Source organism: Chiloscyllium punctatum, chromosome 46 (genome assembly GCF_047496795.1).
Source record: "Chiloscyllium punctatum isolate Juve2018m chromosome 46, sChiPun1.3, whole genome shotgun sequence".
Taxonomy (NCBI): domain Eukaryota; kingdom Metazoa; phylum Chordata; class Chondrichthyes; order Orectolobiformes; family Hemiscylliidae; genus Chiloscyllium; species Chiloscyllium punctatum.
Genome location: NC_092784.1, coordinates 54,266,106 through 54,293,741, shown reverse-complemented (window position 1 = coordinate 54,293,741; position 27,636 = coordinate 54,266,106). Strand labels below are relative to the sequence as shown.

General features: G+C 48.2%; 1 protein-coding gene across 1 annotated transcript in view; it reads left to right on the top strand.

The window, feature by feature from the left end:
• The first annotated feature begins 1,809 nt into the window (after positions 1-1,809).
• Positions 1,810-27,636, top strand: part of LOC140468062 (tetratricopeptide repeat protein 39A) — a 113,580-nt gene continuing 87,753 nt past the window's right edge. Inside the window, exons 1-2 of the mRNA XM_072564248.1 lie at positions 1,810-2,126; positions 20,213-20,317. Coding sequence (XP_072420349.1) covers positions 2,095-2,126; positions 20,213-20,317 — 137 coding nt within the window. The 5' untranslated portion in view covers positions 1,810-2,094. The remainder of the gene's footprint in view (positions 2,127-20,212; positions 20,318-27,636) is intronic.

Here is a 27,636-nt window from a genome sequence, read left to right as displayed (position 1 = left end):
TGTTAAGTGGCCCGCTGATATTGCCTAGCAAGCTTCTCAGTTCATGGGCAATTCGGGAAGGGCAACAGATTCCTGCATTTTATTCATTTGTGGGATGCTGGCTGAGCCCATATTTATTGCCCGCCCCTAGTTCCCTCTTGAGAAGGTGGGGGTAAGCTGCCTTCTTGAACTACTGCAGTCCACCTGAGGGACCCCTGAGGGAGGGAATTCCGGAATTTGAACTCAGTGACCATGAAGGAAAGGCACCAAGTCAGGACGGTGAGTGGCTTGGAGGGGAACTTGTAGGTGGTGGTGTTCCCATGTTTCTACTGCCCTTGTCCTTCTAGATGGAAGTCTTTGTGGGTTTGGAAGGTGCTGCCTAAGGAGTCTTGGTGAATCTTTGCAGTGCATCCTGTAGATAGTACACACTGCTGCTACTGAGTGTAGGTGGTGGAGGGAGTGAATGTTTGTAGATGCGGTGCCAATTGAGCAGGCTGCTTTGTCTTGGAAGGGGTCATGCTCCTTGAATATTACTGGCATATGGCTGGGTACTTCAACCCAAGCCTGGATACTTTCCAGATCTTGTTGCAGTTGGACATGGAGCGGTTTCGGTACCTGCAGAGTTGTGACTGGTGCTGGACAGTGTGTAATCATCGCTGAAAATGTGTTGCTGGAAAAGCGCAGCAGGTCAGGCAGCATCCAAGGAACAACCTGTTCCTTGGATGCTGCCTGACCTGCTGCGCTTTTCCAGCAACACATTTTCAGCTCTGATCTCCAGCATCTGCAGTCCTCACTTTCTCCTCGAAGTGTGTAATCATCCACGACCAAACCCTCCTTGGCCTTATGAAGGTCATCAATGAAGCAGCTGAAGATGGTTGGGCCTAGGACACTATCCTGAGTCAGAAGGGTTAGGGTTTGGGTTTCAAGACCCACCTGCCCCAGAGGTGTACAATTACAATGCTGAACAGGCACATTAGAGACAGAAACAGAAATTGCTGGAAAAGCTCAGCAGGGCTGGCAGCATCTGGTGGAGAGAAATCAGAGTTAAGGTTTCGGGTCCAGAGACGAAGGATCACTTTTTAAAGTACCGCTTGGGGGCGGCACGGTGGCTCAGTGGTTAGCACTGCTGCCTACAGCACCAAGGTCCTAGGTTCAATTCCAGCCCCAGCCTCGGGTGACTGTCTGTGTGTATTTTGCACATTCTCCCCATGTCTGCATGGGTTTCCTCTGGGTGCTACCGGTTTCCTCCCACAGATGTGCAGGTCAGAGTGAATTGGCCGTGCTAAATTGGTCACAGTGTTTGGTGCATTAGTCAGAGGGAAGTGGTTCTGGGTGGGCTACTCTTTGGAAAGAGTCAGCGTGGACTTGTTGGGCTGAAGGGCCTGTTTCCAAACTGTAAGGAATCTGACCTAAAGTTCGATTTCGCTCTGCCAGACCGGCTGAGCTTTTCCAGCAATTTCGGTTTTTGTTCTGATTCACATCATCCGCAGTTCTTTCGGGTTTTGACCAGAAGGATGGTGAAGGGTTTATGCCTGAAACCTCGATTCTCCTGCTCCTCGGATGCTGTGCTTTTCCAGCACCACACACACACACACACACTCTCGACTTTGATCAGGAATTACCTCGCCTGAGGACGCCTCCCTGGAGTGTTAGGACTCCAATCAGAGCAGACTGGTTCCCCCCTAATTCCCATTGTCTGTGAGCAATGCTGAAATAATGAACAAGAGACGCGGATGAGGGATACAGAGATTCAAAAGAGGCCGCTTTTGAAACAGGTTGAGGGGGGCGGGGGGTGGAATCTGTGGGTGTAGGGGTTTGGAGATGCTGTTTGCAGCGACAGGCGGCCGTCGTTACCTCCCTTAAGAGACAGACAGTTCTCTGGGAGAGCGAGCAAGTTGCAACTGCGGTGGAGTGGGGGAAGGTTGGATATATTTTCTGGGCTGCGTTCATTGCCCGGGAGGAGCTGCAGGGAAAAGTTGGCGGGGCACCGTCTCTCCATCCTCCTCTCCTCCTCCTCCTCCTCCACCCTTCGGACCAGCACACACCGACCCCGAACAGCCCGGATTCCTGGTTCAGAAATCACTTTCGCCTCGACGTTAACTGGAGCGTCTGCAAATGGCAAACTGCAGGGAGTCCCCACCCGGGAGGCAAGTATAACAGGAGAGAAGCAGAATCATGGAAACTTCCTTCAGTCTCACAGTCCCTGAGCCCTCACCTCACTTGCTGCCATCAGAGTGAAGTCGCTTGCAAATTGTTTCGGGTCAGAATTTCAGCTGGTTCCATTTCGGGAGAAACAGAAATTCTCTGGGTGGATGCAAACGTGGCACTTTTAATCAGCAGAATGGAATCATCTTGGAATAAAGGTCACCGGGGTCCTGACTAAACCACTCTGGCACGATGGTCCTTTTCTATCCTGTTGGGGGTTACCAGTTGCTACCTACAGCACCCCCCCCCCGCCCATCCCACTTTGAAAGGCTGATGTAGCAATTCCTGTGTACAACAGGTATAAGGTTGAGTCGCCATAATCCCAGGAAACTCTAGGGCCCAGTTTTTTTTATTATTAGATTCCCTACAGTGTGGAAACAGGCCCTTCAGCCCAACCTGTCCACACCAACCCTCCAAAGAGTAGCCCTCTGATTAACACACTTAACACTATGGGCAATTTAGCATGGCCAATTCGCCAGACCGGCACTGTGGGGGGAAACCAGAACACCCGGAGGAAACCCACGCAGACACGGGGAGAATGTGCAAACTCCACACAGGCAATCTTTCATTAGTGTGTGTATGTGAGAGAGAGACAGGACTGGTGCTGAGTTTAACCTGATGGTCACCCCTTGTATCTCAAATACCAAAGACGTGTTCGCAGAAAGTTACTCAGGACGAATTCCATGGTCTTTCTGTGGGTTCCTTGACAGGGTACAGGCAGAGAGATTCTTCCCCTTTGTGGGACAGGGTGCGATCTGGTGGCAGATGGCTCGGTGGTTAGCACTGCTGCCTCACAGCGCCAAGGACCCAGGTTTGATTCCAGCCTCGGTCGACTGTCTGTGTGGAGTTTGCGCATTCTCCCCGTGTCTGTGTGGGTTTCCTCTGGGTGCTCTGGTTTCCTCCCACAATCCAAAGATATGCAGCTCAGGGTGCATTGGCCAGAGGGAAATGGGTCTGGGTGGGTTACCCTTCAGAGGGTCGGTGTGGACTGGTTGGGCCAAAAGGCCTGTTTTCCACACTGTAGGGAATCTAATCTAATCTCAGAACAAAGGGTCACCCTTTTCCAGGTCAGTGATGAGGAGGACATTGAGGGTTGTGAACATGTGGATTTCTTGACCGCAAAGGACTGTAGAGGCTGGTGGGGGAGGGGGAGGGGGGGGGGGTCAAGGGCATTCAAGGCTGAGGGTGATGGATGTTTCATTAGTGAGGGAATCGAGGGTAGTGTGGGGAAAGGGCAGGCAAGTATCTGAGGATGGCTGACAGACCCGATGGGCCGAATGGCCCCATTATGTTCTGGTTCTTATGGTTTTTCAAGTGGGGTGGGGGAATGGTTGAATTTGTTCCTGTTTTCTACCCCCCTCCCCCCCCCCCCCCAGCTGTTATCAGGATGGCAGGAGGTGAAAGTGCTCCATGTAGCAGGCTTGCATTCATATAGCACCTTTTGACACCAACTGGCACTTCACAAGAATGCCAACTGGCAGCCTGGCACTGACTATGGATGGTGTTGGCATGTTGCGATTCACTCTGGAGAGGGTGGCATCCAGTGGTGACATGCACGTTGTACCTTGGATCTGGGGACAGTGATGGGAGAGGCCACAGTTTCTTCCCATCACAGGATCAACCTGGAATCTCTCTGGCTCTTCCTGCTCGCCGTTGGAAGGATTTGCGGCTTTGTTTGGCCACAGGTTCCTTGGCTGTCAAGTCCTGGCATGGGACTTGAACCATGGACTTTCTGGTTCAGAGGCAGAGGTGGTAACTGCTGTGTCACAAAATCTCTTTGTTTGCTAGTATCGAGTCTGGGAAATGTGACCAACAAAATCTTAAACAGAATCAGGCAGAGGTTGAAAATACAGGGAGGGAACTCGAGAGCTTAATGTCAGAGCAGTGAAAATCATAAGGTTGGAGTAAAAAGTGTACAGCAATCCTTGGACATAAATGTGATACAGCCAGTAATTTTAGCTACCACATAGCTGCACCTGCCAACTACCTGGAGAGAAAATGGGAATCTGTTGTAAGAAGGGAGCTCTTGCATTTATGTAGCATCCGATTTTAAGGGAAGGTGACGAGACTGTGTCTTTCAAAACAGAAACTTAATCTCCCCACACTGCTATTTATTGCTCAGTCATTTGAATGCTGGTTACTACTGCTGTGGATGAGATGGAGAGTTCCAATAACATTGAAAAAACAGGTCTCCCAAATTGAGATGGTGTATGGACTGGAAGGGAACTTGAGGTGGTGCCTACTGCACGTGCTCTCTCCCTCTGGTTGGGAGAGGTCAGAACTTTGTAGGAAGCTGCAGAGCATAGTACACAGCACCACGGTGGAGACATTGACTGATTAAAGTTCAGGCTGGGGGGCTTGCGATGCATGTGAACATAGAAATGATTGCAGTAATTGGGCCATTGATCATCTGATGTTTGATAAGATCATGGCTGATCTGATTTATTTTTAATTCATTCACAGTTTATGGGTGTCACTGACTAGGGTCAGCAGTTATTGCCTGTCCCTAATTGCCCAGAGGGCAGTTAAGAATCAACCACATTGCTGTGGGTCTGGAGTCACACGTAGGCCAGACCAGGTAAGATGTCCTTCCCCAAAGGGAACCAGGTCAGTTTGTCCCCAGACAGTCATCAATGGTTGCATAGTCATCATTAGACTTTTAATTCCAGATTACTTTCTCCAACTTGAATTCGGATTTCACCATCTGCCAAGGCAGGATTCAAGTTCAAGCTAATAATCCAGTGATAATACCACTCGGCTGTTGCCTCCCCATTGTGGGCTCAATTCCATTATCCTGTTCACTCCCTATAGCCTTTAACTCTCTGTCAATCAGGAATCCCTCTAAGCCAGCATTGGAAAATACTCCATAAGCCAACCTCCGCTGTTCCGTAAGGAAAACACCACAGAAGAAATACACTCAGCTTTCCTCTGCCCTGTCATAACATTTTTTCCCTAAAACTCTGTCTTCTAATCTCCCCCACAGTGCGGCACATCCTTTCAGAAACCAACCTGTCAAGTCCCCTCAGGATTTTAATACAGAAACATAGAAAATAAGAACAGGAGTAGGCCATTCGGCCCTTAGAGTCTGCTTCTGCCATTCAGTAGGATCATGGCTGATCATCCAGCCCAGTCCCCTGTTTCTGCTTTCACCTCACACCTTTGACTCCTCTAGCCCCGAGAACTATATCTGAGTCCTTCTTGAAAGCATTCAATGTTTTGGCCTCAACTGCTTTCTGTAGCGGAGAATTCCACAGGCTCCCCCACTCTCTGAGTTTTCTTCATCTCATTCCTATTTAGCCTTCGATTGTGACCCCTAGTTCTGGAGTCTCCGATGATTGGGAACATCCTTCCTGTGCTTACCCTGTCTTGCATGTTTCAATATCTCTCACTCTTCTAAGCTACAATGGGTACAGACCCAGCTATCTCATTAGAACAATCCATTTGTCCCAGGATTCAAAGCAACAAACCTTCTCTAAGCTGCTACAATTAAATCCTTTCTTAAGTAAGGAGATAGGAACTCTACACAGTACTCCAGATTTGATTTCCCCAATGCTCTGTACAATTGTAGAAAAAAAAAATCCCTATTTTGATATTCTGTTTGCCTTGCATTAAACATTTGATTTTCCTTCCTACTCATTTGCTGAACCTGCATACTCTGCACTGCTCTGATCTGCACAGCGCTGTATTCCTTCAGTGTTAAAGGGTGTATTCAGCCGTACTCCAGACTGTGGCTTGTAGCTGTTGGAAGGGGATTTAGTGAGTTAAGGAGGTGATTCAATGATGGTGGCACTTTTGCATGAAAGGGAAAGTGCTTGGATTTTCTCATCTCAGGTATCTTGTATTGAAGCAGTTGATAGCACATGCATTCCTGAGGATGCAGGGTCAAGGCACAGTGGTTCACTGCTGCCTCACAGCGCCAGGGACCTGGGTTCGATTCCAGCCTCAGGTGACTCTGTGTGGAGTTTGCACATTCTCCCCGTGTCTGCGTGGGTTTCCTCCGGCTGCTCCAGTTTCCTCCCACATTCCAAAGATGTGCAGGTTAAGTGAACTGGCCATGCTAAATTGCCCGTAGTGTTCAGGGGTGTGTAGGTTAGGTGCATTAGTCATGGGAAATGTAGAGTAATAGAGTAGGGGAATGAATCTGGGTGGGAAACACTTTGGAGGGTCGGTGTGAACTTGTTCGGCCAAATGGCCTGTTTCCACACTGTAGGGGTTCTATGATTCTATGAGGGTTACTTCAGAGACTTAAAATCCTCAGCCAAAGCCTGAGTTCAATGTCAGAAGAGCCTCCTTTCAGACTAAACCCAATAAAGTGAATACAATAGTTGCTATTTCAAAGTGACTATTTGGATCCTGATGTGTATCGATGCTTTAGCCAACACCTAAAACAAATGTTTTGCTCATTATCTCTTTGTTGTACATAGGAGATTATTGTGTGCAAATCGGTTGCCACGTTTCCTATGTAATGACAGTAACAACACTTCACTGCTTTACAGTTAAGGAAGCGCTTTTGGAGACATGAAGGCACAGCATTAATGCGTGTCTGACCTTTATTGGGAATTGCCTGATCGTATGAAAGTTACTTTCCACTTAGCCTATATGTTGTGTATTTTAGAACATTGAGAGAGCCACTTTAATGATTTATTATGGACAGAATTTAGATGGTTTCTTATTACCCACGATTGGGATCCTTTGTATCAAAGTTATGTGTTGTCTTATCCCTTTGAATATGTATTTCAATTGTATGAAAACAGCAGCAAGCTTTTGTGAGTTTAAAATAAGGGTAATTTATTCCCACACATTGACACCAAAGTGGACACGTCTCACAGACTCACTCACACACTCGTATGTGTCCGATATGGATGAAGGTAGTTTGTTATTACAGGTCATAGTTTTTGTACTCTCTGATGTATGTTTCTAGTTTCCCACTGTAGTCTTTTGGATGGTGTTGATGTTTTAAAGTTGGAGTGAGGTTTGTAAAACAAAGGATTCTCTGTGGGTTGTGAGGCCTGTTTTCGAATATCCAGCAGTTTGGTTCAGGGGTGAAACTGAAGCTGGAATAAGTTGGGCTGAGCCCTTCTCTCTATTGGGGTGGATCTGCACTTTCAAGGTAGTGTTGTAATTACCTTGGTTGTTTGGCGACTTGTGGCTAGTTTGTGGTTGGGCTTTCTGACTGCTGATCTATTGGCCGAATTAACTAGGAGCAGCTTCAAGCTGATGGTTTAAAAAAAATCAACAAATTCAAGTCTCTTTTATCAAAAAAAAGGATGTGTTCATGTTGCTTCCAATATCATGTGATGTGGTGTGGTGTGTTTAACACCTTGTGGGTTTGAGACCGTCATATAGAGTTGTACAGCACGGAAACAGACCCTTCGGTCCAACTCGTCCATGCTGACTGTGCCCAGTCTTTGAATGTGTTGGTTGAAAGTTCAAGACACAGTGGATCATGACAATACAAACCTTGGTCCTGGTGGTGTCAGTTCTGTGCAAAGGAAGATGCCACAAGCAAAAAAATGAATGATCTGAGAATCTCTGTTGATGTTGATGAGAGAAGGTTTAGCCACTAAGAGGAGTCCATGTTCATCTCAATGTACCATGGGGTTGTCCTCGTCCACCTGAGATATCAGAAGCTGAGGGTTTAATATTCCAACCAAAACAAATAGGCATCTGTGACAATGCAGCATTCCCTCACAGTGGCGTTGGAGTGTCACAATGGATGACCTGCTCAAGTCTTGGGAATGGGGTGTGAACCCACAAGTTTCACATTTGAGTGAGAACATTTTGCTGGGAGCTCATATTCATTAGCCAGGAGCTGAGGGAGTGGGCTCGAGAGGCCGCTGGGAGGGAAGCCAAATAAAAGTGGATTCACTCAGCTTCGCGATAAAGCAGTAGACAGTTTTTGAGCTGCATTTTTATGGATGAGTTTTGTCTGACTTGTGTTACAATGTTAAAGGAAGCCAGGGTGGTGATAAAGGACATAAAGGGGCCTGTGAAAGCATTGTGGCTGATGCTTTGACAGGGCTGCAGAGTACAGTATGCTCTCCGTCAGTTGGATTGTGAAAATGAAGCTCCTCTACCTGTGGCCGTTGGATTGTTAAACTTTGTGCAACACTGCGTGAAATCTGCAAGGATTCCTTCTTGGTCAACGTTCTTTCTCTCCCAGCAACATCACATGAATCAGACTAACACTTTGCTGGTGGATTGTGTGGTTGGCTCACTGTGGATTTGAGGTGAAGATCGGGAATTGGGGGCGATGAAGGGGTTTATTGATGGAAGAGACTGCATTTGGACTTTGAGTCTGAGCTAGAAAGCGATCTGCTCCATGTATGGGCAAGGATTCACTCGGTGTGACTGCATTTTGCCAAAGCTCAGCTCAGAGGCTCCAGGACCAGGCTGGGCATTTGAGCACAAAAGTTGACCCTCTAATGCTGTTCAGAGGGAGTGCTACGCTGTCTGAAGTGCTGTCTTCCAGATGAGATGCTAAACTGAGATTCTGTTGCCCTGCATTCATGGCTGTAAAGGATCTCTTGCTGCTGTTCTGAAGAAGAGTAGAGGAGTTCTGGCCAAATGTTATCCCTCAGTCAACAACCCAATGCAGCAGATGATCTGGTTGTTAAACGCTGCAGTTGGTGATAGCTTGTTGTGTGCAAATTTCACAGAGACACCGCCTTGTCATTCCTTATGAAGGGCTTTTGCCCGAAACTTCAATTTTCCTGCTCCTCGGATGCTGCCTGACCTGCTGTGCTTTTCCAGCTCCACTCTAATCTTGACTTTATTATCCGACATCTGCAGTACCCACTTCCGTCTGTGTGCAAATTCCCTGCAGCATTCCCAACATTCTAGCAGATGACTCACTGCCTGTAAAATGCTTTGGGACATTTGGTGGTTGTGAAAAGCTCAGTATAAATACCCATCCCTTAACCCCGCTGGAGAAGGTGGGGGGGAGCTGCCTTCCTAAACCACTGCAGTGTGCTCCGGGTGCAGCCACAATGCTGTCGGGAGGGAATTCCAGGACTTTGACCCAGCGACACTGAAGGAACGGTGATAGATTTCCAAGTCGGGATGGTGTTTGGCTGAGAGGGGAACCTGCAGGGGGCGGTGTCTCAGTGTGACTGCCACCTTGTCCTTCTAGGTGGAAGAGGTGGTTGGTTTGGAGGGGGCCCATCTGAACCCCACTTGGTTTACTGTGAGACCCTGAGAGGGCATTGCACAGACACAGGAAATCCTAGGCCAGCTGCAGATCTTGACCCATGTCACACATTGGTGTGCTACGGATAGTACAAACCACGCAAGCTCACCGTGTGAGAATGTTTCTGTCCATGTTAGTAATTGTACGTAGGATGCCCCTTCTTTAGCTAATTCAGTGGAAAGCACTGATACAGTTGCCTGACACTTCACGTTGTTTCACAGCCCCGAGAGAGTGCTGCATTGGTGCAGATATTATGTTGGGGGTAAGGCTTTTTAAACTGAGGACCCCATTTGCCTGATGAGAGGACTAAAAGCAGGAAGGTGATGCTGGAACTGTATTAATGATGGGCCAGGTCTCCACTTTCCATTCCATTCCCTACAGTGTGGAAACAGGCCCTTCAGCCCAACAGGTCCATACCAAACCTCCGAAGAGTAACCCACCGAGACTCATTCCCCATATTTATCCTTGACTAATGCGTCTAACACTATGGGCAGTTTAGCATGGCCAATTCACCTGACCTGCATATCTTTGGACTGTGGGAGGAAACGGGAGCACCCAGAGGAAACCCACGCAGACACGGGGAGAGCGTGCAAACTCCACACAGGCAGTCACCGGGGGCAGGAATTGAACCCGGGTCCCTGGTGCTGTGAGGCAGCAGTGCTAACCACTGAGCCACCCGTGCCGCCCCTCTCACAGATATGGTGTTGTGTGCAGGTCTGGAATCCGCATCAGAGGAGGGATGTGATGGCATTGGAGAGGGTGCAGAGGTGATTTATCAGGATGTTGCCTTGACTGGAGTGTTTCAGTTATGAAGAGAGATTGGACACACTGCAGTTGTTTTCCTTGGAGACTGATAGGGGACATGATTGAGATATAGAAAATGATGAGGGGCAAAGACAGGAAAAAACCTTTTCCCTTGACGGAGGCGATTAATGACCAGGGGAATAGATTTAAGGTAAGGGGCAGGAGGTTTAGAGGAGATGTTAGGAAAAGCTTTTTCATCCCAGAGGGTGATGGGGATCTGGAACTCTCTGCCTGTCAGGGTGGTAGAGGTAGGAATTATTTAGATGTGCACTTGTAATACCAAGGCCTGCAAGATTACTTAGAATCATAGAATCCCTACAGTGTGGAAACAGGCCCTTCGGCCCAACAAGTCCACACTAACCCTCCGAAGAGTAACTCACCCAGACCCATTCCCCCACCTTATTACTTTACATTTACGTTTACCCTGACTAATGCACCTCTTTGGATTTTGGGAGGAAGCAGGAGCACGCATAGGAAACCCACGCAGACATGGGCAAACTCCATAAAGACAGTCGCCTGAGGCTGGAATCGAACCCGGGTCCCTGGTGGTGTGAGGCAGCAGTGCTAACCACTGAGCCACCATGCAGCCCCAAAATGGAAGCACCCAGAATGGGGCTCAAACCCATGGCTCTGAGGTTAAGAGTCTCATGCTCTGCCGACTGAGCTAGATAGGCTGGGTTATGGGTCAAGCCCTGAAAAATCGGATTATAATGTAGAATTAGAATTAGCTTGACTGTCACGTGTACTCAAATGAGTACAGTGAAAAGTTTACAAGTCACCCAGGTTCTGAAGTACAAATTCTTACAATACTTAGAAAAATAAAGAATAAGAAGTCCAGCATTGCAGATCGTAGAAATACATTCGAAAACAGAAATTTGATGTTCAGAATAACAGACCTTCCAACCCAGAATAGTTAGGTGGTTATTTTTGACGTAATGGGCCAAAGGGCCTTTTTCTGTGCTGTTGAACTTTGAGTCTAATACTGGAAAAGGGAAGATTTGCATTTAAATCGCACAATTGGTGACCATTTTGAGGTGCAGTCACTTTTGTTTTATTCCGTTATTAGATTAGATTAGATTCCCTACAGTGTGGAAACAGGCCCTTCGGCCCAACAAGTCCACACCGACCCTCCGAAGAGTAACCCACCCAGACCCATTTCCCTCCGACTATTGCTCCTAACACTATGGGCAATTTAGCATGGCCAACTTGCCTGATCTGCGCATCTTTGGACGGTGGGAGGAAACCGGAGCACCCGGAGGAAACCCACGCAGACACAGGGAGAATGTGCAAACTCCACACAGGCAGTCACCTAAGGCTGGTGGCGTGGGAGTTGCTAGCTAGGCTGACATTTATTGCCTGACCCGAGTCAAGGGTCAACCGTACTAATGTGGGGCTGGAGCCACGTGGAGCCCTAATAAGGTAAAGGCAGCAGATTACCTTCCTTAAAGGACATCACAATGGAGGAAACACAGCTGGCATGTTATGCACAGGAAGCGCCCACAAACAACAATATGATAATGACCAGGTCATGTGACCTTTATTGTGATGTTAATTGAGGGTAAATATAAGCCAGCACACCAGAGAGACCGCTTCTGCTGTTCTTCAAAATTGCACCCCGGGATCTTTAGCGTTCATCAAGACAGGCGATTGGGGCCTCGATTTAGCCTCTAGTCAAAAACGTCTGCACCTTCGACAGTACTTGGAAGGTGGAGGCTTGTAGTGGGTCTTGAACCTGCAAACGTCTGACTCTGAAGCAAGTGATGAGGAGAAATTCACCCAGAAAGTGGTGAGCTTGGAGACACTTCTCTGCCACAGAAAGCAATTGAGGCCAAAACATTAATGCTTTCAAGAAGGAGTTAGATGCAGGTCTTGGGGTTAAATGGATCAAAGGGTATGGGGGAGAGAGCAGGAACAGGAAACAGAGTTGGATGATCAGCTATAACCCTGTTGAACAACAGAGCAGGATTGAAGGGCTGAATGGCTTACTGCTGCTCTAATTAACTCTCCAAGTCACACCTGATAGGTTAGTATTCCACACTGCCATTTGAAGAGTAGGGAGTTCTCCAGGTATCTTGAGCAATGTTTATTCCTTAAAGGGACAAATTAATCTGCCGATTAACACATTGCTGTTTTTGGGATTTTTCTGCTCCTCCAATGTTATGATGTGGAGATGCTGGTGTTGGACTGGGGTGGACAAAGTTAAAAATCACACAACACCAGGTTATAGTCCAACAGGTTTATTTGGAAGCACTAGCCTTCGGAGTGCTGCTTCTTGGTGGCAGAAGACACAGAACTTACAGCAAAGGATTACAGTGTCATGCAACTGAAATCATATATTGAACAAACCTAGATTGTTGTTACATCTTTTAGGATGTTTCTTTAAAAATAAAACCTTAAGTTATCTCAAGAATGTGATTTAAAAGAAGTTCTGGATTTACATATTAATGAACCAAAACCTGCAACCCATTCCAAAAGGTGAAAGACTTAACAACAATCCAGGTTTATTCAATATATCATTTTACTTGCATGACACTGTAATCTGTTACTATAAATTCTGTGCCTTATGGTCTTGCTTCACAACCACCTGAAGGAGCAGCGCTCTGAAGGCTAGTGCTTCCTAATAAACCTGTTGGACTGTAACCTAGTGTTGTGTGATTTTTAACTTTGTCCTCCAATGTTAGTCTGCTTTGTGACCTAAAGCTCAGGGTATTTATTACAAACTACCAGAGCTGCCTCAGTCCCTACTGCCTGTTTCTAACCCACATTAGCTCATTCTCATGTGAATGGCACTTGCGACTTTGTGACTGCCCAGTGATTGTGTTGCTGTCTTGTTAAGTCCCAGCCATGTGATCGTTTTATTAGCTGGCACACTTTCCTATAAAGCTCCGATTTAGATCTTCACAGAAGATATTTCGAGCTGCTGAAGTGAGCGATGTTTTTTTTATTATTCTGTTGCCATGGGCCTGGAAACTGTGGGAAGAAAGTAGTTTCCAGAAACAGTTTAACAAGGTCATTTGTTTCCCTTACTCTGTATGGGATCTTCCTATGCAGCATAGCAAAAGCAGTAATGACTCCACTTAAGAGTTAATGTGAAGAGCTAAGTAAAAATGCTGTTGGGACTATTCCAAATTGTGTCACATTTCACCAGGAACTCAAGACTCAAGGGTCATTACTCCATTTGTGTTTCCACATCTGATCCAGCTTTGTAATACTCTTTCGTGGGAGTTAGGCATCTTTGTCTGGGTCAGAGATTGAGAGTTTGGAAGATGCTGTCCATGTAGCTTTGGTGAGTTGCTGCAGTGCACCTTGATTTTGGATTGGTAGTGAAGAGAGTGAATGTTAATAGAATAGGAATAGATAATAGATGCAGGAGTAGGCCATTCAGCCCTTCGAGCCTGCACCGCCATTCAATATGATCATGGCTGATCATTCCCAATCAGTATCCTGTTCCAGCCTTATCTCCATAACCCTTGACTCCACTATCTTTAAGAGCTCTATCCAATTCTTTCTTAAATGAATCCAGAGACTGGGCCTCCACTGCCCTCTGGGGCAGAGCATTCTACACAGCCACCACTCTCTGGGTGAAGTAGTTTCTCCTCATCTCTGTCCTAAATGGTCTACCCCCTATTTTTAAGTTGTGTCCTCTGGTTCGGCACTCCCCCATCAACGGAAATATGTTTCCTCCTGCCAGAGTGTCCAGTCCTTTCATAATCCTATACGTTTCAATCAGATCCCCTCTCAGACTTCTAAACTCAAGGGTATACAAGCCCAGTCGCTTCAGTCTTTCCGTGTAAGGCAATCCTGCCATTCCAGGAATTGACCTTGTGAACCTACGCTGCACTCCCTCAATAGCCAGAATGTCTTTCCTCAAATCCAGAATGTCTTTCCTCAAAGGTGGTACGTAGGATGCCAGTTGGAGTGGATTGTTTTGACCTGGATTGTGTCATTCCTTTTCAGTACCTGGAGGATTCGGCTCAACTCTGATTGTCAAAACTGGTTGAATTTGAATTCAATTAGTACGGGTGGAATTTAAGGCTAGCCTCAGTAAATTCAGCCCATTCCTGAAGAAGGGCTCATGCCTGAGACATTGATTCTCCTGCTCCTTGGATGCTGCCTGACCTGCTGCGCTTTTCCGACAACACATTTTCAGCTTTAGCCTCAGTAAAGGTGACCACGACAACTATCGCTGATCATTGTAAAAGCTCATCTGTTTGCTAATGCCCCTTCAGCGAAGGTGAACTTCAGACCTTTCCTGGCGTAGCCTACATGTGACTCTGGGCCCCTTGCAGTAGGCTAAACCAATTGGTTCTGGATGTAGAACCTCAACCTGAGCTACAAATCTTCTCAAAACTTGCTAAACCAATTGGTGGCCACTGACCAAAGAACTTGCCATGAAAGAGCATCACATCTGAGCTCTCTCTTAAAGTCTCCAAATCTCCTCGAGGTTACTTTGTCCTAAAACCCCTGGCTTTTTTCTAGTTCTCTAACACAAGGTCGTCATCTGGAAACGTCTCTTTCTTTCCCCTCTAACCACAGACGTTGTGTGAGCCACTGGGAACTTCTGCCACTTGCTTCAAGTTCCCAACATCTTCTGGTATTTTGCCTGATGTCAACCTTTTTTTTGAGTTCTTTCATTGACTATAAACCAGTATTTGTGGCCCTTCCCTGTTAGGCCACTGGAAGCTAGTTAAAGGCTAACACATATCTGTGGATATGTAGGCCTACCTTCACATTGTAGGCCTGACCAGGTAAAGATGGCCGATTTGTCTCCCTGAGGGACAGTAGTGAACAAGATGGGTCTGTTAGTTGTCAATTGGGAGTAGCTTTAAAGTCCAAATTTTACTAATTGAATTTAAAAAGTGCCAATTGTGATGGCGAGATGTGAAACTGTGTCCTCAGAACATTTCAGGATTGATAATCTGGTGATGTTGCCATGGCAGCCTCTCTAGATGGCAGCAGCACTGTATGACCTTTGGACTGTCACAGTTGAACCTGATCCTGATCTCCCCATTTAAAACCATGGGACCTCTTTGCTTCTCTGGACTTTGGTGAGGGGTTCCTGTGGCAAAATTGCCTTTGTTGTGATCGGTGAACTCAGCATAAACAGTGAGTGAGGCCTGAGTGCGATAAGGTCTGTTTGTCTCAGCGATTTGGCTGTCCTTGCCAAATATACCATTAGAAAACCTGTCTGGGTCTATAAGTGGCAACAGAGGAGGTGCCAACTTGTCATTTTTAATCAAGACAAATGGCTTACAATCTTCTTTTTCTCCCGAGAAAACAGATGAGATGTAATCTCTGCAGCCCTCGTTTCCATTGCCAGAATCTATTGGAATAAAAATTGAACTTGATTAATTCCATTTTCCTTTGAACCGATTGTACAGCCCACATTAATGTTTACATGAGGGTGGGGTGCAATGTTGTTCTAAAAGACCAGCTGTTGTGTAATATTTATTCTTGAAAAATTGCTCTAATGTTTATCGTACCCTTCCTAAGCAGAGAAAGATGACTTGCTTTTCACCCGGTCCAAAGAGATCTCAAGGAAAACTTGCATCTAGTCAGTCTCCCCCTAATTTGTCAATGCCTTGGCCTCTCCTGGCTCCTGTCCAAAGCAGAGAGTTGATAAACACTTCATGTAGCGGATGCAAGAACAGGCCAGAGGCTAGGTATCCTGCAGAAAGTCACCTCATCTCTCCCATCATCTACAGGGTAAAAGTCAGGAGTGTGGTTGAATATTCTCCACTGGCCTCAGCAACACTCGTGAAAGAAAGTAAAATTCAAATTAAAGATAAAATTCAGGGTGGTGTGTGACTTGGCGGGGAACTAAGTGAGGATATTGACATGCTCCTTCTGCCCATTGCCCTTCCAGGGGTAAAGGTCATGGTGTTGATGGAACACACTGCTGTCTCTGTCATGGAGGGAGTTTTTTTTAAAGATTCCCTACAGTGTGGAAACAGGCCCTTTGGCCCAACAAGTCCACACCGACCCTCCGAAGAGTAACCCACCCAGACCCATTTCCATCTGACTGGCGGCACGGTGGCACAGTGGTTAGTACTGCTGCCTCACAGCGCCAGAGACCTGGGTTCAATTCCCGCCTCAGGCGACTGACTGTGTGGAGTTTGCACATTCTCCCCGTGTCTGCGTGGGTTTCCTCCGGGTGCTCCGGTTTCCTCCCACAGTCCAAAGATGTGCAGGTCAGGTGAATTGGCCATGCTAAATTGCCCGTAGTGTTAGGTAAGGGGTAAATGTAGGGGTATGGGTGGGTTACGCTTCGGCGGGGCGGTGTGGACTTGTTGGGCTGAAGGGCCTGTTTCCACACTGTAAGGAATCTAATCTAATCTAATGCACCTAACACTGCAGGCAATTTAGCACGGCCAATTCACCCTGACCTGTACATCTTTGCACATTGTGGGAGGAAACCGGAGCACCCGGAGGAAACCCACGCAGACATGGGGAGAATGTGCAAACTCCACACTGACAGTTGCCCGAGGCAGGAACCGAACCCAGGTCTCCGGCAGTGTGAGGCAGCAGTGCTAACCACTGAGCCACCGTGCCGGCTGTTAAAGGTGGTGGATGAGGTGCCAATTGAGTAGGCTTCTCTGCCCTGGATGGTGTCAAGCTTCTGGGACCTGCATCCATTAAGCCGAGTAGAGAGTATACCACAGACTCCTGACTTTGATTTGAGATGAAGAATTGTCAATAGGTGATAGTGTTTTTGGTTGGGGGTGGGGTGCTTGGGTTTGTGTTACAGTGAGAGCTGGAGAATTTATTGGGTCAAAGTAAAGAGAGCTTTATTCTGCATTAGTGCTTGATTGTCCCGTCACACAATTAGCTTTTCTATCTTCAAAAGCCTCTCGGTCAGTGACGCCCACATCCCATCAATTTAATTATTTTAATAATCTGCAGTCTAACTGAGCAGTTCAACAGCTCAGTGGTTAGCATTGCTGCCTGACAGCACCAGGCTACTGGTTTTGATTCCAGCCTTGGGTGTTAGGCTGTGTGGAGTTTGCACATTCTCCCTGTGTCTGTGTGGGTTTCTCCGAGTGCTCTGGCTTCCTTCCACAATCTAAAGATATGTAGGTTATGTGAATTGACCACAGGAAATTGCCCAGCGTGTCCAGGGCTGTGCAGGTGGATGGATTAACCTTGTTGAATCTGAAGTGGAGGGGAGTGTCTGGGTGGGATGGTCTTCAGATAGTCAGTGCAGGTTTGATGGGCTGAATGGCCTCTTTCCATGTTGCAGACTCCTGTGAAGTCAGTTCTTGAGAGGCGAGTACGTGTGACTTTAGTGAGTTTGAACTCTCCATGTCTTTCATGAGTTCTGATGCTTGCCAGAGGATGGGATATTGGAGGTGGAAATAGGAGAATTTGCAGTCAACCATCAACGATCCACACACCAGCTTTCATTAATCTGAGGTGCATTTGTCGTCTTTTGGCTCAGGTTTGGTTGTCTCTCGCACTTCCGTTTAGTGTCCACCTCAGATTAAATTCACCCCTTGTAGTCATGTTTTGTAGCTGCACCAGCTAGACATCTCATTTTTAGGAATAGTTGTTCCTGCTCCAGGCAAGCCCTCCTGCACTCTCCATTGAAGTAGGATTGATCCCCTGGCTTGATGGTCACTGTAGAGCGGGGATATGCCAGGCCATGAGGTTGCAGATTGGGTTCAAGTACAGTTCTGCTGCTGATGGATGACAATGTCTCATGGAGGCCAAGACTTGAATTGCTAGTTCTGTCCAAAGTCTGTTTCATGGAGACAGTGAGAGTGCCAAACAATGTAATGTAGGAGTTATCAGTGTAAAGTCGGAGCTTTGTCTCCACAGGGACTGTGCACTGGTCTCCCTTATCGATACTATCGTGTAGCACCCTGGTCACTCTCCATGCTTCCTCCAGCGGTGTTCAACATGGAGGAGCACTGATTCATCAACCGTGTGGAAAGTTCCTTGCCCATTTTTGACGTGAAGCCACGAGACTTCATGGAGTCCTGTGTCAATGATGAGGAGTCCGAGGGCAACTCCTTAACCACGTAACCAAACTGCAAGAGAATGTAGACATCGGTATGCATTCTTCCAGAACTGCTGAATTTGTGGAGGTGCTAGGACTTTGCAGAAGTGAAGTGATGTTATTCTCTCATCTTTTTCCACCTCCTTAATGAGGTGGGAGTAGGTGGTGTGATGCAGCAGTTTGACAGTATTACAGACAGGCAAACCACAGGTAAATTGTATGGAGATTTTTATTGCCTATAATTAGCAACTTGTCTCAGGGTAGGTTGAGTTAGTAATAAGACAAACAGTACATGTTCTCTTTAAGTAAATAACTTTGGTGGTTGAGTATCTCTCAACATGTGTATGTATATCCATGTGTGTGTACATGTACTTGCATTTATATAACACCGTTAATGACAGTAGAATGTCTCAAAGAGTTTTACCCAATGACGAACTTTGTGGAGTGCAGTCAGTGTTATGGTGTGAGGACTGATTTGCACACAGCCAGCTCCGACAAGCAAGCTTTTTTGAAAGATGTGATTTGGAACTGCTCCAGAGTGCAGCAAATTTCGGGAAATTACCGCAAGTAAAAATAAGGTATGGCTCAGGTACAGGCAGCTGGGATCAAGGGAATCCCCGGAGATATAAAGGGGACACAGGAGTTTACTGAAGAAGGAAGTTAGGAGGGCGAAATGGGGGCACAAAAATAGCCTTGGTTAAGAAGACTAGGGTGAATCCAAAAGATTCTTTCAGTGTATTAAAGGAAAAAAGAATAACTAGAGAGAGACTGGGAGCTGGGGCAGCATGGTGGCTTAGTGGTTAGCACTGCTGCCTCACAGTGACCTGGGTTCGCTTCCAGCTTTGGGCACCCCTTCAGAGGGTCAGCGTGGACTTGTTGGGCTGAAGGGCCTGTTTCCACACTGTCAGGACTCTATGATATTGACTACAGGATGCCAGGAAGATTTTCTCCCCTCTACTTCCAGATAATTCACACTTACAATTTACCTCCATCTCAGACAGTCACAAGCCTTGGCATTGTTTCCCATCAGAACAGCTAACACTGCAGTGCTCAATCTCTGTGTCAGCCCGTGGTGTGCGACTTGAATTTCCAAAGACTTGGGACAACGGAACACTAGCTGACACAGAACCAATTCAAACTCAGATGGAGATAATTTTTTTTTGTAGCAATTTTGTAAATGAAGCATTTTTGGTGAAAGCGAAGAGCTTATTGTTTGAATAAGACATTAAATAAGATAGTGGCTAGGTAACACCAAATGTAAAAGCTTTGTAGAATGAAGGTGGTTGATAATATGGTGATGCAGCAAATGGAGATTTTTTTTTGTCATTTGTGTGATGTGGGCATTGTTGACTGGATCTGCATTTATTGAGTTGCTGACTTGAACTGTTGCAGTCCACGTGCTGTCGGTTGATCCCCAATGCTGTTAGGGAGGGAATTCCATGATACTGACCCAGCGACAGTGAAGGAACAACAATATATTTCCAAGTCAGGGCGGTGAGTGACTTGGAGGGGAACTTGCAGCTGGTGGTGTTCCGAGCCCTTGTCCTTTGAGTGTTTGTGAATTTGGGAAATCCTGTCTAAGGAGCCTTGGTGAATTTCTGCAGTGCATCTTGTAGGTGGTACACACTGCTGCTACTGAGCCTTGGTGATGGACAGAGTGGATGTTTATGGATATGATGCCAATCAAGCGGGCTGCTTTGTCCCGAATGGTGTTCCAACGTTCCTATTTTCTTTTGTTTTTCCCTCTTGCAGTCATTTATGGTGTGAGCTGAAAGCAATTTGTTGGAAGTATACATAGGGAACTTTCACAACTGCAATGAGTGCTGGGATAGCTGCACCTCCATAGTTTGTACCTTTCCCCTCACACATTGCCGAATGGGAGCACAGGTTGTCCTGAAAGTTCATGGTGCAGTACACAGGTCCATTATCATGAGGATATTGGTGTAAATAGTTTTGTACCCCAGCGGGGGACCAGGAAGGTGGAGGTAAACTGTAAATAATATTCTAATTTCTTCTTTTCAATTTATATTTTGCAGTTCTTCAAGTGTAGACCTGAAGACATCGCTGGATGAATGTATGTCAGCTATGGATTTGTTTCTTAATAACCAATTCAGTGAGAGTCTGGAGATGCTGAAACCAAGGTAAACTGTTGAAAAAGAAGCATCAACTTAATAACCTTTGCACCCTGTCCAGTTTACTGTTAGTGACCACCTGGTCGGTGCCACATTGTCAGAGGTGCTGGTCTTGGGTCTTATCTGTCTATTTCTGTGGTTCTGCTGGATAAGATGATTTCCATGGCTCTGTTTGAAGGTTGGAAGGTAATCCTTTTGGAATACCAGGCACAGATGGAGTACGCATTTATGGTATCTTCCTGTTCACAAAATGGCTGCCATAACTGAAATGGCACCTTAGAGTAATTTATCATGTGATATGCTGCAGGACTGATGTAGGAAGATAGATTGAATCGACCAGGACTACATTCATTAGAATTTAGAGTAATTGAGGGGAAATCTCAGTAATTGAGGGGAAAGCCGATAAAAGTCTAATAGGGAAAATGCAGGAAGGATGTTCCTGATGACAGGGGAGTCCAGAACCAGGAGTCATGGTCTAAGGATACAAGGTGGGCCATTTTGGACTGAGATGGGGAGAAATGTCTTCACCTAGAGAGTGGGGAGCCAGTAGAGTTCTCTGCCACAGAAAGATGAAGCCAAACCATTGACTGCTTTCAGGAAGGAGTGATTCCCTGTTTTTTATGTCTGTGTTTCTGTGGATGTCTTTGAAGTGTGATCTGTTGCTGTACCAATGTATAAGCTTTTAAGCTAAAGTTGATACTTGTATTGTTCTGAACTGGTTGCTAGAAATACCAATATTAAACTAGACTTTGCTCTTGTGGTAGTTGCTTTTGACTGGCAGAGACAAGTGGGGCTGTAGATCTCTGTGATGCTACGGCTGTCTAGAGTCATAGAGTCGTACAGCTCGGACACAGACCCTTTGGTCCAACTTGTCCATGCCGATCAGGGTTCCCAACCTGAACTAGTCCCATTTGCCTGTGTTTGCTCTATATCCCTCGAAACCTTTCCTATTCATGTACCTGTCCAAGGGTCTTTTAAATGTTGTAACTATACCTGCATCCACCACTTCCTCTGACAGTTCATTCAATATGCGCACCACCCTCTGTCCCTCGGGTCGATTTAAAATCTCTCCCCACTCGCCTCAAATCTATATTGTCTGGTTTTGAAGTCTCCGAACTAGGGGACCATCTGCTGCCTTAAATATATTCAAAGACTCTGTTTCCACTTCTTTTCAGGAAGAGAGTTCCAAAGACGCATGACCCTCTGAGAGAGAAACTGTCTCCATGCCTCTGCCTTGATGGTTGACTCCTTTTTCAGGAGTGATCCCTAGTTCCAGATTCTCCCACAAGAGGGCACACTCTCCCCAGTCATGACCTCTCAGGATTGAGTGCGATTTGATCAAATCACCCTCTTCTATAATCCACTACATTCCTAACCAGTCCAGCATATCCTTGAAAGAGAAGCTGCCAATTACTGAAGTCTAATTATAAAGTCTGAGAGTCATAGAGATGAACAGCACGGAAACAGACTTTTTGGTTCAACCCATCCATGCTGACCAGATATCCTAAACTGACCTAGTCCCATTGCCAGCATTTGGCCCATATTCCCCTAACTGCTTTGGATGATAATGGAATAATGTAGGTTAGATGGGCTTCAGACTGGTTTCATAGGTCAGTGTAACATCGAGGGCCGAAGGGCCTGTACTGTGCTGTAATGTTCTATGCTATATCCTCTGGGAAAAATACATTTCACCCTAAACGTGTCCCTCATGATTTTATAAACCTCTATGAGGTCATTCTCCAACGCTCCAGGGAAAAAAAGTCCCAACCTTTTCAGTCTGTCTTTATCACTCAGACCCTCCTGTCTCGGTGACATCCATGTCAATATTTTCTGCACCCTTTCCAATTTAATGACACCCTTCCTGAGGGCGACAAGAACTGAACAAAGAGACCTTGGAGTGCAGGTCATAGCTCCTTGAAAGTGGAGTCGCACGTAGATAGGATAGTGAAGGCGGCGTTTGGTATGCTTTCCTTTAGTGGTCAGAGTATTGAGTACAGAGGTTGGGAGGTCATGTTGCGGCTGTACAGGACATGGGTTAGGCCACCGTTGGAATATTGTGTGCAATTGTGGTCTCCTTCCTATCGGAAAGATAATGTGAAACTTGAAACGGTTCAGAAAAGATTTACAAGGATGTTGCCAGGGTTGGAGGATCTGAGCTACAGGGAGAGGCTGAACAGGCTGGGGCTGTTTTCACTGGCGCGTCGGAGGCTGAGGGGTGATCTTACAAAGGTTTACAAAATTATGAGGGGCATTGATAGGATAAATAGACAAAGTCTCTTCCCTGGAGTTGCAACATTTAAGAGGCATTTGAATGGGTATATGAATAGGAAGGGTTTGGAGGAATATGGGCCGGGTGCTGGCAGGTGGGACTAGATTGGGTTGGGATATCTGGTCAGCATGGATGGGTTGGATCGAAGGGTCTGTTTCCATGCTGTACATCTCTATGACTCTATGACTCTATGGCTGTGCACGTTATTCCAGAAGCAGCATTAGCAATTTCCTGTCCAGCTTCAGCGTGATGTCCCAACCCCTATCCTCGATGTTCTGACCAATGAAGGCAAACTTGCCAAATGCTATCTTTACCACCCTGCCTACCTGTGACATCCCTTTCAAATATGTACCTGCTGCTAAAATCCTCACCTGTGCCGACATTACCTCTCGAGACATGACTATTGCGACTTTCTATCCACCATAAGATTGAGTTGACATCTCCCAAAATCACAAAGTTAAAAATCAGGTGATTGAATCACCTGATGAAGGAGCGTCGCTCTGAAAGCTAGTGTGCTTCCAATTAAACCTGTTGGACTATACCCTGGTGTTCTGTGATTTTTAACTTTCTACACCCCAGTCCAACACTGGCATCTCCGAATCATTCCAAAATCACAGCTGCCTGTGTGCTAACTCTCACCAAGGTCCACTTCCCTCATGTTTACTGAGCTGCACTGGTTCCTGGTTGAGCAATGCCATAATTTTTAAATCCTCATCGTTGTTTTCAAATTCCCTCTATGTCCTTATCCTTTCCTCTTGCTGTAAATCCCCCTCCAGCTGCACTGCAAGGCTGAACATACACCAGCAAGGAGGGAGGATTTGCCCCCAAAAAAGCCCAGAATGTCTAGGAAAATGGCATGCACCTGTATGTAAAATGGACAGAATTTCTGAGCAGCGGCACTTCCGATCACTGGCTGGCTCTCTTCAGTACTTGCTGCTGATAGGCTCACAATTGTGACTCACAATTGTGAGCCTATCAGCGGCAAGGGTGGTCTTAAACTAAGTTGTGATTGGTGGAGCAGTGAGCAGGTAGGACTGGTTGTGCAGGAGCCACTGGGGAAGCCTGAGCCAGCTTTCACACGGGTTTTGGGACCTTTTCCTGGAGCTGGGCCCTTGAGGGATTTTTGGCACAGCTGTGCCTTTTTGTCACAAGAAGGGGTGTTGTCTACTGGTGAGAGAGAAGGCTGCAAGATAGGTGGTTGAGAAAGTTAGTTTGCTAGAATGGCATTAGGGAGCTTTGGGGCAGAGGGAGGCTGAAAGGGGGTGGAGAAGGAAGTTGCAAGAGGAATGGGGTTAAAAGATAAACTCCAAGAAGGGTATTAGGACGTTATGGGTAGAGGGAGGTTGCAAAGGAAGAGGGAGTGAGAGAGGCTAAAAAAAAATGGGAGTGTCTAGTTCTAAACATGTCGACCAAAAATTAGTCAGCTCATTAGAAACAAGAGAAATCACTGATGTAATGGCTTCCCTGCAAATGAATGTGGAATCTCAAGTTTAAGACTGCATAATTTCAGGAGCTGCTACAGGAGAAAATGTAGTTGAAACTATGATAGAGAACACTGTGTCAGTTGGTTAAATTGACATCTGAGGAGTGAGAAAGGAAACAACTGCCTGGTTAAAATATTCCAGGTGTTTATATAAGCGACAAAAATCTATTATCTGTGACTTCACCAGTCTATGGAAGGTGTGTTTCGGGTGATGAAGTTTTGGGGGCAGAAGTGTGTGTCAGTTACTTCATGGGAAAAAAAAGGCCAATACATATTGTCTTGTTCTAGTTTAAGTCATTGTGTTTAGGAAAGAGCCTCTTTCCTTGTGTGTTGTGATTTAAATTAACAGAGGGTTAACATAATTTGTCTAATTCTACTTCAAAATTCCCCAAATGGCAACTCCTTGAATCCATACGTTGGTGAGAAATGAAACCTGAGCCCCTGAGGAAAAGCTCAAAAAACCCATGGAAATAAAACAATTGATTCATCTCATTTCCCACCTCCCCAACCCAACTCTGAGTGCAGGGGGAGGGGCCCACTGCTGGGGTGGGATATGGTGTGTGTGGGGAGGGGATTTTGAGTGTGTGGGTTGGGGTGGAGGACTGTGGGTTGGGAAGGGTGTAGTGTCTGTGTGAGTGGGGGGGGGGAGGAGTGTGTGTGTGAGTGGGGGGGGGAGGAGTGTGTGTGTGAGTGGGGGGGGAGGAGTGTGTGTGTGTGTGTGTGAGTGGGGGGGGGAGGAGTGTGTGTGTGGGGCGGGGAGGAGTGTGTGTGTGGGGGGGGAAGGAGTGTGTGTGTGTGTGTGGGGGGGGGAGGAGTGTGTGTGTGAGTGGGGGGGGGAGGAGTGTGTGTGTGTGTGTGTGTGTGAGTGGGGGGGGGGAGGAGTGTGTGTGTGTGTGTGGGTGGGAGGAGTGTGTGTGTGTGTGTGTGTGTGGGGGGGGGAGGAGTGTGGGGGGGGAAGGAGTGTGGGGGGGAGGAGTGTGTGTGTGTGTGGGGGGGGAGGAGTGTGTGTGTGGGGGGGGAGGAGTGTGTGTGTGGGGGGGGGAGGAGTGTGTGTGTGGGGCGGGAAGGAGTGTGTGTGTGGGGGGGGGAAGGAGTGTGTGTGTGTGTGTGTGTGTGGGGGGGGAGGAGTGTGTGTATGGAGGGGGAAGGAGTGTGTGTGGGGGGGGGAGGGAGTGTGTGTGTGTGTGTGTGTGTGGGGGGGGAGGAGTGTGTGTGTGGGGGGGGAGGAGTGTGTGTATGGAGGGGGAAGGAGTGTGTGTGGGGGGGGGAGGGAGTGTGTGTGTGTGGGGGGTGTGAGGGAGTGTGTGTGTGGGGGGGGAAGGAGTGTGTGTGGGGGGGGAAGGAGTGTGTGTGTGTGTGGGGGGAGTGTGTGTGTGTCGGGGGAGTGTGTGTGTGTGGGGGGGGGGAGGAGTGTGTGTGTGGGGCGGGAAGGAGTGTGTGTGGGGGGGGGAAGGAGTGTGTGTGTGTGTGGGGCGGGAAGGAGTGTGTGTGTGGGGGGGGGAAGGAGTGTGTGTGTGGGGGGGGGAAGGAGTGTGTGTGTGGGGGGGGGAAGGAGTGTGTGTGTGGGGGGGAAGGAGTGTGTGTGTGGGGGGGAAGGAGTGTGTGTGTGTGGGGGGGGAAGGAGTGTGTGTGTGTGGGGGGGGAGGAGTGTGTGTGTGTGGGGGGGGGAAGGAGTGTGTGTGTGGGGGGGGAAGGAGTGTGTGTGTGTGGGGGGGGAGGAGTGTGTGTGTGTGTGTGTGTGGGGAGAGGAGTGTGTGTGTGGGGGGAGTGGAGTGTGTGTGTGTGGGGGGTGGAGTGTGTGTGGGGGGGTGGAGTATGTGTGGGGGGGTGGAGTGTGTGTGTGTAGGGGGGAAGGAGTATGTCTGTGGGGGGAGTGGAGTGTAATGTGTGTGGGGGAGTGTATGGGGGGGGCGAGTGTGTGTGTGGAGGGAGTGGAGTGTGTGTGTGTGTGTGTGTGGGGAGTGGAGTGTGTGTGTGTGTGTGGGGGGAGTGTGTGTGTGTGTGTGTGTATGGGGGGAGTGTGTGTGTGTGTGTGTAGGGGGGAGTGTGTGTGTGTGTGGGGGGAGTGTGTGTGTGTGGGGGAATTGTGTGTGTGTATGTGTGTGTGGGGGGGGAGAGTGTGTGTGTGTGGGGGGGGAGAGTGTGGTGTGTGTGGGGGGGGAGAGTGTGTGTGTTTGTGTGGAGGGAGTGTGTGTGTGGGGGGGGAGTGTGTGTGTGTGTGTGGGGGGAGTGTGTGTGTGTGGGGTGGGAGTGTGTGTGTGTGTGGGGGGAGTGTGTGTGTGTGTGTGGGGGGAGTGTGTGTGTGTGTGGGGGGGGGAGTGTGTGTGTGTGTGGGGGGAGTGTGTGTGTGTGTGGGGGGAGTGTGTGTGTGTGGGGGGGGAGTGTGTGTGTGTGGGGGGGGGAGTGTGTGTGTGTGTGTGTGTGTGTGTGGGGGGGGGAGTGTGTGTGTGTGTGTGTGTGTGGGGGGGGGAGTGTGTGTGTGTGTGTGTGTGTGGGGGGGGGGGAGTGGAGTGTGTGTGTGTGTGTGGGGGGGGGGAGTGTGTGTGTGTGTGTGGGGGGGGGGGAGTGGAGTGTGTGTGTGGGGGGGATTGTGTGTGTGTGTGTGTGTGGGGGGGGGAGTGTGTGTGTGTGTGTGGGGGGGGGAGGTGTGTGTGTTTGTGTGGGGGGAGTGTGTGTAGGGGGGGTGTGTGTGTGTGTGGGGGGGGAGTGTGTGTGTGTGTGGGGGGGGGAGTGTGTGTGTGTGTGTGGGGGGGAGTGTGTGTGTGTGTGGGGGGGGAGTGTGTGTGTGGTGGGGGGGGTGTGTGTGTGGTGTGTGGGGGGGGGGAGTGTGTGTGGTGTGGGGGGGGGTGTGTGTGTGTGTGTGTGGGTGGGGGGGGTGTGTGTGTGGGGGGGTGTGTGTGTGTGTGGGGGGTGTGTGTGTGTGTGTGTGTGGGGGAGTGTGTGTGTGTGTCGGGGGGGGAGTGTGCGTGTGCGTGTGTGTGTGTGGGGGGGGGGAGTGTGTGTGTGTGTGTGTGTGGGGGGAATGTGTGTGTATGGGGGGAGTGTGTGTGTGGGGGGGAGTGGAGTGTGTGTGGGGGGACTGGAGTGTGTGTGGGGGAGTGGAGTGTGTGTGTGTGGGGGGGGGGGAGTGTGTGTGTGTGTCGGGGGGGGGAGTGTGCGTGTGCGTGTGTGTACGGGGGAGTGTGTGTGTGGGGGAATTGTGTGTGCGTGTGTGTGTGGGGGGGGGGGGGGAGTGTGTGTGTGTGTATGGGGGGAATGTGTGTGTGTGGGGGAGTGTGTGTATGGGGGGAGTGTGTGTATGGGGGGAGTGTGTGTATGGGGGGAGTGTGTGTGTGGGGGGAGTGGAGTGTGTGTGGGGGGAGTGGAGTGTGTGTGTGTGGGGGGGTGGAGTGTGTGTGGAGGGGTGGAGTATGTGTGGGGGGGTGGAGTGTGTGTGTGTAGGGGGGAAGGAGTATGTCTGTGGGGGGGAGTGGAGTGTAATGTGTGTGGGGGGTGTGTATGGGGGGGTGAGTGTGTGTGTGGAGGGAGTGGAGTGTGTGTGTGTGTGGGGGGAGTGGAGTGTGTGTGTGTGTAGGG